The sequence below is a fragment of the Anastrepha ludens genome, chromosome 5 (genome assembly GCF_028408465.1).
Source record: "Anastrepha ludens isolate Willacy chromosome 5, idAnaLude1.1, whole genome shotgun sequence".
Taxonomy (NCBI): domain Eukaryota; kingdom Metazoa; phylum Arthropoda; class Insecta; order Diptera; family Tephritidae; genus Anastrepha; species Anastrepha ludens.
The window spans coordinates 123866685-123881490 of NC_071501.1; the positions used below are offsets into that span (position 1 = coordinate 123866685).

At 37.4% G+C, this 14806-nt stretch overlaps 1 protein-coding gene across 1 annotated transcript in view; it reads left to right on the forward strand.

Annotated features, from left to right (window-relative positions):
* Positions 1-3082: 3082 nt before the first annotated feature.
* LOC128864890 (homeobox protein goosecoid) overlaps positions 3083-14806 on the forward strand; it is a 52822-nt gene continuing 41098 nt past the window's right edge. Inside the window, exons 1-3 of the mRNA XM_054104649.1 lie at positions 3083-3102; positions 10614-11593; positions 13672-14024. Of these exons, the coding sequence (XP_053960624.1) occupies positions 3083-3102; positions 10614-11593; positions 13672-14024 (1353 nt within the window). The remainder of the gene's footprint in view (positions 3103-10613; positions 11594-13671; positions 14025-14806) is intronic.

The window sequence follows — 14806 nt, forward strand, 5'->3', positions numbered from 1 at the left end:
TGCGTTTACGTAGAATATCGTGTATATATGTGCATACATACAAGCCCTTAATGGCGCGGGAAAGCTCTTTTATACGTATAAATGCACGCTAATGTCTGTATGTATGTATTTCTATAGGTAGATCACGCATTTGATTGAATGGCTGTGTTAGTAAACTTGTTTATATGCCATTGAGTACGGATAAACGGGCCCCGGATTTGTATGTGTTTGCCATGAGGTGAGGCGTAAATTTAGCGGTAAACAAACGTTGATTTGCGTTTGACATTAATCCAGTGGTAGGTATTCCATATAGATGCGGAAACTCTCGCCAGTATGGCTGGTGCCTCGCCAGTAAGCGATAATAATGCATATAATGGTCCAAATATTAACGGTATTAAGCGTGAACATGAATATGAAAGCTGCTCGCAAAATTAGGGCAAGTAGGCAATGATCTCGTGTTATGTGTAGGGGCGCATTCGTGCATTTAAATATAGTTGTATATACGCGAATTGACAGCAAATAGTTCCTGCATCCCTTAATTCATTTTGTTTTAAGCACTACAAGAATGTCTGTTTGACAGCTGCCAATAAAAATTAGATTAAATAAAATGGACGTAGTCAATATAATAGGATACTTTTAGATGTAATACATAGACTGAAAAGTCCCGGGCTTAACAATGGGCTTTTTTTATTCAAAATTAGCTTTATTCTTCAACGTAGTCTCCGTGAAGAACAACGCAATCATTCCAGCGCCGCTCCAACATTTCAATACCATTTACCTTTTGCCTCAAAATGTGCCTCAGTTTCAGCGATAACCTCTTGATTCGACAGAAATTTCTTACCGGCGAGCATTTTTAGGCCTGCGAATAGCCAATATTCAGTGGGAGCCAAATCTGGTGAATGTGGGAGCAGTTCGAAGTTCAATTGATGTAGTTTTGCCATTGCTTAGAATCATCAAAACGTTCTTGTTTTTGGTCAACAGTGAACAAATGCGGCACCTACTTTGAACAGGGCTTTCTCACAGTTAAAGGCTCAATATAAAACCAACACAGCCTTTTCATTCCTTTACGTTGTCAGCTAACTCACGCAACTTCACTTTTCAATTATTCAAAACGATTTTGTAGATTTTTATGATTCTTTCCGGAGTTACCGCCTCATTTGGACGCCCACTGCATTGTGCATCATCTAGAGACACCGATGACGCACGACATCGTTTGAAGTCAGTAAACCATCGTTTTATTGTTGTTTCTAATGGAAGGGAGTCCGCATAACGCTTTTCAAGCCATTGCTTTGCTTGAACGGTTTTTTCCCCAAGGCTGCAAGAAGCAGCGTAAAATTAAAACAAGAAACTTTGTTTTGAACATAACAAATTGCGTCATTCTTAGCCCAATAACTCATGAACTAATGAGTAGAATATCATGAAATGTCAACAGCTGTCTTTTTAAGATTTGTACTAACTGAAAAAGAGGTGAACGCAAATTAGTGTCGTTAAAGTGTTAGGGCCGGGGGACTTTTCAGCCAATGTGTTTCAAATTTGGTACAGAAATAAGTAGAGTGGAAAACTAATGATACTGTGTTTGCGGGTCTTGGGGAAGAAGTGTTTCCAGGTAGGTTTTAACGGGTTTAGCAACGTGAGGCCGAGCGTTGTCATTCCGTAGAATAATTTTTTCATGCCTCTCCGCGTGTTGCGGCCGCTTCTCGCGCAGTCCTCTGCTCAATCGCATCAATTGAAGTCGATACCGATCCCCAGTGATGGTTTCGCTTGGTTTTAACAGTTCATAATAAACAACACCAACTTGGTCCCACCAAATACATAGCATAACCTTTGCAGCGTGAATATTCGGCCGAGGCGACGACGTAGAAGCATGACCGGACAGTCCCCATGACTTTCTTTTCTTTGGATTGCTGTAATGAATCCATTTTTCATCACCCGTCACGATGCGATGAAGAAACCCTTTCCTTTTTTGCCGCTGGAGCAGTTGTTCACAGGTGAAAAAACGACGTTCAACATCCCTTTCAACTCTTCTTGCGCTTGACATGGATCCTCATTGAGCAATGCCTCCAATACAGCGTCTTCGAATGTTTTTGGCCTTCCTTCACGCGGACGGTCGTTAACATTAAAATCACCATCTTTGAAGCGACGGAGCCAATCTCGGCAAGTTGCTTCACTTAAAGCAGCATCTCCATAAACTTTTTGTAGCTCTTGATGCGCTTCAGCCGTCGTTTTTTTCGAATGAAAGAGAAAAATCAACACCTCCCGCAAATGACGATTATTTGGCACAAAATCAGACATTTTCACAAAACCAAAAGTATATACTACCAAAACAAAATCACTAATGTGTCGAAACAGTTTGTTTACCATATGCCTAAGCTTGGTTTATGACGTTTAGGTTATATTAGAATCGGCTAGCACACACTGCTGACGGCATCTAATGATTGATTGACTTAGTTGCGCACCTAATATTCCCGAGGGTTCGATGCGATGGCCTGAATAGCTGATGATATTTCAATGATAATTCAATCAAAATATGAGTGCCCAAAATAGCTTTTACTTAATATAAAGAAATGTTTTGATGTGACTTCTCAAAAACTCTGAATTTTATTATTTCCTCTCATAAAGGCTGATCGTATTGGACGTAATTTTTCTAATAGGTTTTTTTTTGACAGATTATGCGTAACTGCTGCCAAACTAAATACATACTTTTTCAATATTCGTTGACATTTCATTATGGAAAAACGTATGCCTCAACAATGTTTACAAATCGTACAATTGAATTACGAAAATCGACGCTCTCTGAAAAGTATTCGCCGCGCGCTCAGGGCAACTCATGGTGTCCAGCGTTGAGGTTCATTTTTGGCTTAATGTCTACGTTAATAAGAAAAATTTACGTACCTGGCCGAAGAGTAACCCGAAGCCATTCAAGAATAGCATTCTGGGAGGGATCATCGGCCCATATTAGACGAGGCTGGCGTCAATGTAACAGTGAATGGCGAACGCTATTGCGCCATGATAAACTGATAGACTTTTTGTTGCCGAAAATTGAAGGCAATTATCTCGAAAACATTTGGATCCGACAATAGGGATCCATATAGCCCGTGAAACAATGGATTCACTGCCGTTTCGGTGAGTAATTTATCTCTCGTTCTCGTCTCGGACCAGGTAATTGGCCACCAAGATCGTGTGATATCACACCTTTGGACTTTTATTTGTAAGGGTATGTAAATTCTAAATGCTCTGTGGATAAACCAGCTTCTATTGAGGCATTGGGAGTCAACATTACTAAAGTTATTCAGGAGCTACCGATCGAAGTCCTCCAGCGAGTCATTCAAAATTGGTGTTTACGGATGACCGAATTATGGCCCTCATTTGAAAGAGATTATATTAAAAATAAATAAATGTCATGAATGGTCCTTCACAAAAATAATAAAAGTTGTCCAATAAGTTTGAATTTTCGTTGTTTTATTTGAATTTAAAGTCCGATATCTTTAAATTGATTACCCTTTATAAGAAGTATTCAAAGTGTTGGTATGCCTACTACGAGTATAACTTACATGAAAGCATTCATTGATATCAAGCCGCACCATTCATTGACTCTATTTTTGTCGGATTGCAGGTTGGCTGAGTCGCGAAAATCTGTGATGGTGGCAAATATTTTAAGGTCATCAGCGTAAAGCAGGAAATTGGCAAACTTCAAACATGAGCAAATATCAGGGATAAAAAGAACAAAAAATAGAGTCTCGAGAATACTACTTGGGGAACATCTGAGGACGCGATGAATGCCATGGAAACTACGTTTTCAGCAGCTACCCAGGACAAGAATGTTGAATGAAAACCAAAAGAGATCAATTTCAGTAGAAGTAAACAATTTGATGCTTTGTCTAAGGTTTCGAGGAGTTAGTGTAGATAGTATCCACCTGAGGCAGATAAGCAGAAATAGCTGAAAATAGTTAGATTTGTGACCGACGAACCCAAGTTGACTTGTAGAAATGAGGTTCTTAACGGCAAAGAATTTAAATTATAAGTAATAACTGATATTTTGCGTCTTTACTCTATAGAAATATTATTTCCGTTAGCTATAAAATTTTTTTTACATCATTAGCGACTACGAATACCAAATCATTTTAAATAAACCGAGAAAACATATTTAGATTATTTGAATAATTTAAGAGTACCTTCAGGCAAGTAATTCCATTAAAATCTACAAAACATACATAAGCATTCTAAAAACAAAAACAAATTAAAAGAGCAAAATTCTATTTCAACTTAATTAATAAGCTGGCAAATACAATATTCAAAATGGTGCAACCGTATACTTTCAAGCAAGGTTGAGTTAATTAATAAAAAAATGTTGTGTATGTATTTAATTGCTTCAGTATCTTTCAGTATCTGCGAAGTATCATAACACTGTGGTGGTGCTACCCGTTTCACTCATTAAATATGAAGGTAAATACATACAAACACAAACAAATTAATTGTTAGAAAAATGATGGGAAAGGTAGGCCTTGGCAGGAACAAGCACTTCTAGGCCTTTTGCGGATATTTATATGTACTTATTAAATAAATGATGTCCATTTATAAAATATGGTTTTAGTTAGGTTAGGTGAGGCTACTGTGGCTGTCCTTCTTCATAAGAGGGTAGAGGTGGTCCACATAGACCTGGAGGTCCATAGTGATGTTACAAGTTTCGACTCTAACTTCCACTTCGTCTCTCGGGTAAACGATAAACAACTGTGGATGACTGCCGATTCCAAGTCATCTAGACATCCAAAGAAGTAAGAGTTTAGACAGCGATATCGCACTTTGACAAGAGCGGAACAACGCCAGAGAAAGTATTCAACGCTCTTTACCTACTCCTAGTTCTTGCAGCTGAGACAGAGGTCATTTGAGAGAAACCTCTTACGTTTCTCATGTGTTCTGATTTGGCAGTGCCTGGTGATGATACCAATCACCATATTAATGGAAGGCCGGCCTAGATTTGTGAAGGTCGGTCTAGCTTATTGTAGTTCTGTGCTAATTTCTTCTAGGCCAAACCTGTCGCGTTATATAAAAAGTGGACTTCGTGGTTCATCTACTGCTGGCTTGCGCAATGTAGACCGACCTAACTCAGATCTCATTATGGACGGACTTGAGTAATTTAACTTCACGATGCAATTTACAGGTATGTTTCTGTGTCCAGGAACCCAGATAAGGGTCGTGATACACCGCTTGGTCAGCTCGTTAAGAATAACTCTTCATTCAATAGAGTAGATGGTGAGTAGGTCCTGACCCGTTGACTTTATAGCTATTAACTCAGCTTGAAAAGCGCTGCAGTAGTCAGTTATCCGAAGACTTAAGTTCAGCTGCACCACTTTTCGGCGAATGCCATTCCCTACCTTATTATTTAGATGGTTTCAGTTGCTTTGAGCAAATTAAATGAGTTGGAAGTTCAAAATTATTGTTCTTTATGTAGGTACTTATTCGACTGTTATAATTTCAGTTGGAATGACATACTATGTAGTTCTGAGCTATATTACTAAAAAACTTATATCGATTCCTCAAAGAATTAGAAGTCGCGGGGCATAATTTCTATAAAATAAAATCTCGATACTTGAATTCAATCAAAAGTATTTTAGAGCTCGAATTTGGCTTAGTCGCAAACTGGTTTTAAAAATTTATCTTTTTTAATGCAATTTTGAATTACGGTCCCATTGTAAGACTTATTCCGCTTTGTTAAAAATGCCCTTTTATATGTAAATAAATGTGGATTAGAGAAAAAAATTAACACTTATGTCAGTATAAAAAGTTGCTGAGATTTTGTTTGGATTTTCTTTTCAGTTGAGCTAAAAGATCGGTTTTGGTCGAATACCAAACAAAATCAGTTATTACTACAAGAAGGAGCGTTATATAATTACATATTGCAACATAATTAGATGTTTTCATTTACAAACGTACGGCAATAAAGTATCAGGTAAGGGAAGTGCTTTAGTTCTAAGCTTCCGATGTAAAAGCAGGGACTTTATTTATAATTTGTAATATGCGCACACTTATTTATCCTTTGTATATTTCATAGATAAGGTATTTTTCATTATACGGCCATGTCAACTGCTTTGCCAACATGAAAGAGATTACATAAATTGGCAGAAATATCTTGATTGCACTTATTTTGAATTGATTGTCTCCCCAAATGCTGATAACCCACCCTAAACACATACTTATGCATTTAATATGCCTTCTAAAATCAAGTACACACGATTATATATATGTACTTCCACAAAGGAATCTACATACATACACACATACATACATACGAGCTCTAGTGCTTTGACATCATTGCGTGTGTTAACTTTTCGCTATTTGATGTGAGGCAAAGGAGAAGCAACGCTAAACTTCGGCGGATTCAACGTATAATATTGTTTATGTATTGCCAAAAACATAAAAGCATTAATTTAGTCATTATCTACTTAAGGCGTGTGGAGCGTATTCAAGATCCGTCTGCGCTGTGTTGCGATATTTGTAAGTTAAATCGTGAGATATCTTTTGTTTCAATTGTCTTCAGTTGACGAGCGAGAGTGCGAGCGAGATAATAATAACTGTCGGCTTTCGGTTTGAATAAATATAACAGCATCTGAAATCACAACAAAATGACGGGGGGGCATACCTATGGCCAGCAATCCCAGTCTCAAGCATTAGTATGTACATATCCACATACGTGCTCATACATATACACATGCATATATGAGTACATGTAAAAGTAAAAGTACAGAGCAGCGAGAGATAATGACGAAAAGAGCTCTGTTTAAAAAACTACATACATATCTAAATGCTGTAAAGGAATGTTGGTGGCGCAAAGTCTCGATTCATACCAAAGCATTAGTTTCTTATGTGAATCTGTGTGCAGACACATTCATACCCGTGAATATAAGCATACCTTACACACGCACATATGTATACATATTTCGAAAATTTTGTATTTGTGATGTCATTGTAGCTGCTCGTTTGAGCGCATTGCAACGCCCATCATTCAAATCCAATGTTCTCATGAGGGTGGTGTGGTTGATTGTGTGGCTCGGAAGTAAAATTATCTCGCAGATATCATTGTGGAATCTTCATATTAAATACTCGTTGTAGTTGCTGAGCATAAGGACATACTTAAATGACCGATAGGGAAATGATATATGTGTGTGTATGTAAAAGTAGGCGGTTCCCATTCAACAACCCCATACATATTCTTACGTATCACACGTACTTGTAATATTGATGGCACTTTTAAACTAAAAATTTATCACTTTAAAGCGTATCGTGTAACTTTTAAATTAACAAAATTACACATTTATTTGAAAATGTTTTTAAAAAATATAAAATGTACACCTGTTCACATAATATCAGCTTGCATAATGTCGAAAGTTTTTGCTATTTGTTAAATTTTTTTTAACTTTTTATAAAAAAAGAGCTCCTACTACAAAAAAAAACTATATAATTCAAAGTTTCAAGCTATGCTCAAAACTAAAAAAAAAGCAATCAATTTTCATCAAAAAGTTTTAAGCTATGCTCAAAATTAAAAAAAAAAAACAATTAATTTTCATCAAAATTACAAACTTTTTAATTGACGATGCTACGCATTTTTTCTTATAACGAACACTACGACTATTTTTAAATAGCAAAAATATATAAGATTGCCAACAAAGTAAAAAAAAAATTTGAAAAATGAACGCGATTTTTTAGTTATTTTAAACTTGCCCTTTATTACACCGAAATTTAATGGACCATAAAACTGCATAATCGAAATTTTCCTAATCCCACATTTACACTTTCTACTAAGTGTGTCATAACATCTGTAAAATTTCTGATTTGACTTTAACATTTAATTTTTAAAACCCCATCAAGTTGTTCAGATCGCGCATGCAAATGGCGCGGTAAAATGAAAATTTAGTTGTCAAACTACGAAATGACGTCTGCTATAAAGACAGTGATGGCAAGAAATTTGGATGGCAAGACAGTGATGGCAATTTCGGACTTTGTTTAAAATTCTCAAAAATTTACAATAGTAAATTAAAAAATATTGTTATTAAAATTTTCAACTTTTTTATAATAATCTACACCTTCTACATATTAAGTTAAAAAAGCTCTGTTGAAACGAAAATGTCAGGTGGAGACCGTGTTTTTCCACTGTTAAAACATATCTATCATATCAAGTTATATGACTTTGTCGTAGTATAATCTATGTTAAACAATTAAAAAAAAAAAAACTAGGTAAATATTCAAAACTGTGCAATAAGTTGCCGGTTATTATTCTGAACACAGATGTTTTACATATGACTATGATTTGAATACAATTTGAGCTGAGCTTTTCACACAGATTTTGAATGAATACTTAAGAAAATGCCATTTGGTTGGTCTACGGTAGACAAGAAACTTCAAAGAACAGAGTCCCATGAGAAGCAATTGCGCCTTCGAGCTCATTTCTGTTACTAAAAGGCATCTGCCATTTGGAAGCGGCGCAAAATGTGTAAGTAAATAAGAAGACAATTATACGAGTACTCTGACCAGGCGATTTTTCGCGGCGGATTTTCTTCCATCTACAAAAGTGGGGGTGAGCGTGTTTATATGTTCGTCAATATAGTTGTGTGAAAACTTACACTAAAATATGTATGTATACATATATACTTTATTATAGTAAACAAATAATTTGCGGAGCTATTAAATACTTCTAATAGCGCTCGCCCCTCGGCAGGCAATGGCAAACCTCCGAGTGTATTTCTGCCATGAAAAAAAAGAAAAGCTCCTCATAAAAATATCTGCCGTTCGGAGTCGGCTTGAAACTTTAGGTCCTTCCATTTGTTGACATCAAGACGCACACCACAAATACGAGGAGGAGCTTGGCCAAACACCTAAAAAGGGTGTACGTGCCCATAAGCTCCTTGAAAATGTTTCGTATTTCATATGGGAACAGAGCAAGAAGTATTTAATATATATATACGAAACATACATATTTTAGTATAAGTTTTCATATATATATATATATATATATATATATATATTAAATACTTCTTGCTCTGTTCCCATATGAAATACGAAACATTTTCAAGGAGCTTATGGCAATCTTTTCGTAACGGCGACGTATAATGAGGTTTTCGAGAAAAGAAGCCATTACCTTTACTTAGTAAATTTATTTTCTGGATATGACCGATTTTAGTCCTATAAAAGTCCTATATTTTAGACTTTTCCATATATCTCGAAATCATCTCCTCCTGGAGGGTCTATTTTCTGCAATAATATTTCTTATAATGCAACTAATTCGAATATGAGTTGAATCGAACTATAAATATCAGTTCTATTGATTTACAGACATCGGATACATTTTTCACCTCTACCTCTACCTCTAGGCATCTCTTTATTTTTCGCCAGCTATTTTATATTCTGAATATGCATCAAATCAGGCCAAAAAACCATTTAAGATTATCTCGACTCCAGCGCCATCTACTGGGTTCAAGTATACCTAAAAACCATCCAAATGAGTACAAAAAACAAAAAAAAAACAACTCAAAATCGGTCAAATTGTTTAGGGAAAATTAAATGCTAGAGATTTGTAAATATAAAAAGAAGATTGTTATTGAATATACTTTTAAAAGTTGCCAAAACTTTCATGGAAAAATAAATAAAATATGTGCGTATGAGTTGAGACTTTTAACTAAAAAACCGTTAAAAAGTAGAAAACTGATATTTTTTAGTCTCTTTGAAAAGAGTTAAAAAAATGCAATATATATGCGTTTAGACCCTCAATATTAAACAAAACATCACTGATCTCATTAAATGACTACTACGCTGCCAATGTGTAAGTGATAAAGAGAAGTGCCTCCCCTATTTCATACTTACTTCTATCGTGCGCTCTTTTGAGAGTGTCAGTCATTTTCCAATATGGTAGCTAAGGAAATAGGTGTGTCCTAACGAATTTACTCTCTTTGCGCAAAATCAAAGTTAATAATGGGGTAGTCTGATTGGTTGCAAGGTTTGTTGTCTGCCTGCTGCCTGCCTGGCACCTTGACTGTATGCTTTTTTAAATAACTGAACTGGTTTGGCGAGGAGGGTGGCAGTAAAAAGATGTCGTCCGGTTTTAGAAGCTGTGTGGCAGGTTTAACATACAGATGCCTGTTTGACTGTGTGGAGACGTGTATGTATAAGCATGGCTGGATGATTGAGAGATGCCAGTGTTTGTATCGCAGTTAAAAGACATGCGAAACAGTTTCGGTTTTCGATTCAGAAGGGTTGGTTGGCAGTGAAACTTGACGCGCATTTTTATGGATTAAATAAAATTTGCTTTCGAAAGTAAAACGAATTTGAACGCGTGTGTAGTCGGTCAGTGGTCACTCAGTAAGTAAGTAAACCTGTTCGATTTGCTGTATTAAGCGCGTGCATTCTTGCCAATAAACTAAAAGTGTTAGAGATTATCTGATTACAAGATTAGGTAGATCAAAGCCAATTATTTAGTATGGTGCATCGCAAACTACCATAAAAACTGGAAATTTAAAATATGTGCATGAAGTAAGAAATAATTAAAAATAACGAGTTAATAAAGGATTAAAAAAATAAAAAGTTTAATAAATTTTCTGTGATCGAGTTTAAATAAAAATCATCAAAATTCTGTCCTCACTGTGGAGCGCGCCCAACCAGCTGGTCGGTGGACTGGAGTCCAAGGGCGCAAAACATCCGAAATTCAAAATAACCGTCGTCAGTACACCGAGCCCGTCGCCGACATCACCCCCACCTACACCGCCGCCATTGTCGCTATCGCTGCCTTTGACTACGCATATCAACGCCAACGCCATCAATAATTCAACGTTGTTGCACAACAACAATAACAATATGGTAGAGACTACCACTCCGCCCAGTGGCATAGCTGTAAAACGCTATGCCGTCGGCATGGTTGGCGCGGGGAGCCCGCTCACTGAACATCAGCTACAGCATCATCATCACCAGCAGCAACAACAACAACAGCAGCATCAGTTGCAACAACAGCTGCAGCAACAACAATCCAGCCTACAACATGTGCACCAAAGCCGCCAAAGTTCGCGATCGCCGCCCACGAGTACGCCGAACGCTGCCTATTTGACGACGGCTATGCTTTTGAATTCACAACAGTGCGGCTACTTGGGACAACGACTGCAATCAGTTTTGCAACAACAGCAACAGAAACATCAGCTACAGCAACACCAACACCACCAGCAGCACCCGCAACAGCAGCCACAATCACAGACACCCTCCTCCGACGATGGATCGCAGTCGGGCGCCACAATAATTGACGATGAACGTCCCCCACGACCTACGGCTGGTACAGCGACTGCCGCGGCGGCAGCAGCTTCGCTTTTTACAATTGACAGTATTTTGGGTGGCTCGAGGTCTGCAGTTAATAGTAGCAATGCCAATAACAACAACAATAGCAGCAGTAATCATATAATTATTAGTAACACAAAACGCGCAGATTCACCCGCCTCACCCAGTTCCAACTCCAGCTCGGCGGCAACCAGTCCTATACGGCCGCAACGAGTTCCTGCCATGCTGCAGCATCCCGGCTTGCATTTGGGACACTTGGCGGCAGCAGCAGCGACCGGGTTCGCCGCCTCACCGTCCGATTTCTTAGGTGAGTAATTGTTGAGTTGCTGGTTTTGCGAATTGTGAAATTCGATACTTTTTAGGTAATCTTAAACTAATCTTCGAACTAGTTTTGGGGATGTTTTGTAAAAGCACCTAAGCCGAGCTAAACTTAGGCAGAGCTTCGCACAAATTCCTTGGATTTTGAATGAAGTTGAATTGGTTTTGTTTAGTTTTCTAGTCAGTCTGAGCTCGGGGCAAGTTCATTCAGATAACTTATTTGGGGGTTATTTCGCAAAATCACATAAACCGATATAAACTTAGATAAAGGATCGGATTTTAAATGAAGTTGAGATTCATCATTGCCTGGTTTTTGGGCTCCACAAATAGGGTATTCGAAAAAGCGAATTGGTTTTTTCTAGTCAGTCTAAGCTGCGCACAACTTCTTTCAAATAACTCAACTTGAGTCGAACCAAATTTGATGACAAAACCATGACAAGCGTTTTTTTAATTCTTATTTTTTCCATTAATCCTTTCAAGCCGTCGTGATAAACGGGGATTACTGTTCAGAACGTTTATAACCAGATTTTGGAAAAAAGTTTAGCTTAATAATTTTTTGTATTATGAGTTTTTTAAATGGGCGTTAATATATTTTTCTGCTTGATTATGGGTTAAACATTACTTGTAAGGCGCAAACAAACTTCGTTATAGATATAGATATATAATAGAGTTATTAAAATATGTTCACCCACCATCGGAGCCCTCAATTCGCTGGATTAAGTGTCGAACACGAAAAATTGTGAACGAAAAGCTTATGGCTCTTTAAACGAATTATCAAATCTACCTCCACCACTATACCATACAACATTGGCATATATCTGTGCGTAAGCGTACTTTCATGAGTATTAAGCAAACACACATATATACGCGCAAGATTAGATTGAAGTAAAACATTTTCGAACCAATGCTAAAAACCTAGACAGATAAAAAGATTTAGGCATAAGAATGACAGTTGAACCACCCAGTCATTCCTTGCATTTATAGCTGTAACCGTTAATTTACGTGTGTATGCAACTGTGCCTCTTAACACGTCTAATTTTTCTAAGTAACACGCTTATCACCGTACCTTTAGCACTCACCCATAAACCATCCGCGCCACCCCACAAAACCTTTGCTCAGCACTCGCTAGTACTCGCATAAAAAGGAGGAAGAGGCAGCGGGGCGATGATGCAGGCAAGCTTTGTAACGGCTTCATTGGCCTCTGCAATCGCTTGAAGGTATTTTGAGCTTATATTTTTGCATCTTCTCTAGTTTACATCAACTTTTTAACGCAACACTTGCGCTCGCATTTACATACTTATAATCATTTTTAAAACATCGTTTTCACTTTGCGTTCGAATTGTAAAAAGGATTTGAAGAGTGACTGAATTACATGTAAATACGCAATGAACCGTAAAAGATGATTTTTTTCTGGCTTACTAAGGGCGAGATGGGGTGTTTCTGTCGGGCAAGAGATTTAGAAATACTGATGCTCTAATAGAACACAAAAAAAAAATATTGCATATTCCAAGGTTCTTTGTCAGCAGAAAGGCACTAAGATGCTTTTCATATTGTGTCTGGGCCAAAGGCGGGTTTTAAAATTATCCTGTCATAGTCTTATGCTTATTGAAGCAAAAAGTAAGCGAGTTGGATTTTTCTTATCACCACACACATACACATGCACACACAAATTAAATATGCTCAATATGTTTTAAAATTTAAACCATCATTAAAATATTCAAACGTTAAAGGTTGTTTTTTCTTTGCATTTTCATACGTAAAATCAACAAAAAATATTACGGTATATGCGCATATGAATCATAAAAAGTTGTGCTACAAAAAAAAAATAATTATTTGTAAGCATGAATGCATTTATGCCGCTGCTTGCGATGAGTTTTTATACAAGCTCACGCTCCTCTTGCCAAAAATATCACGTTACATGAGCCAACTTACATTTTTTTTGTGTAAACGTTCGAAGCTTCAACGCATCGTTCTACACATAACAGTTCAGTTTAACTATATTTTAATTGTACTATCCACCCCTTTTTCACCGCGTTTTTCGTGTTTTTTCTTTCAACTTTTCTACAGTTGCTTACCCGAACTTCTATCCAAATTACATGCATGCCGCCGCGGTGGCTCATGTGGCTGCGGCGCAAATGCAGGCGCATGTTAGCGGTCATGGCGCGGCAGCGGCCGCATTGGCCGCTCACACGCATCCTCACCATGCGCATCATTTGCATCATCCACATCACCCGCACCATCATGTGGCGCATCACTTGGGGCATGGCCCGCCACCGAAACGAAAGCGCCGGCATCGCACAATTTTCACTGAGGAGCAGTTGGAGCAGCTGGAGGCCACTTTCGACAAGACACACTATCCCGATGTGGTGCTGCGCGAACAGTTGGCGCTGAAAGTGGATCTGAAGGAGGAGCGCGTGGAGGTGAGTTTTATAGTTTTATATTTTTGCTATGCGCAAGTATGCAATTTTGTGCTTACGAATGCTTCAATGTTTTTGCATCCCATGCATAACTACATAGATGCATGTTATTGTTGTAACAACATGTAAGTATCGGGTGTTTTTTAAGAGCTTGAGAACTTAAAATGATAATACAAAACAGAAGTATTGTTGGATTAGATTGAAGCGGTTGTCTGCTGTGGGATATGCTCAAGCTCATAGTCATTTCGTGAAATATTGTTGAAATAAGTTTTTTATTATAATCTGGTACATAATTTTAGGGCATTTATTTTTTGAATATGAAATCCGGCATATGTCCATTCGATCAGCCCACTTTGTCTACTTCTACCAATAAATCTGAATAATAAATCTAAATGAGCTCAAACAGCAAAAATGCGACTCAAACGATGCTCACTTCGCTTCCTGCGCGAGCTGTATTTTATAGTACTTTATATACCAAATTTTTCTTGAAGTGCCATATCTTATGAAAATTTGGTATTCGTTTGAAGCATATTATGAATCTGGAAAATGACTCGGAGAGAGAAGCGGTGAGGAAATAAATAAATTTCTTTATGGGTAGAAATGAAGCGTATATGGAAGTCATATCTCTCACGGAAATACTAGCTGGAAAATATATGAAAGTACACCAACCTTTTTTTTACACGGTTTCAAAATAAAACCGGTCATCTATAAAATGTATAAAAAAATAATAAAAAATGTATTCTAAACAAAATATAATTCCTAAAGTAATGCCTTATGAAGCGTTC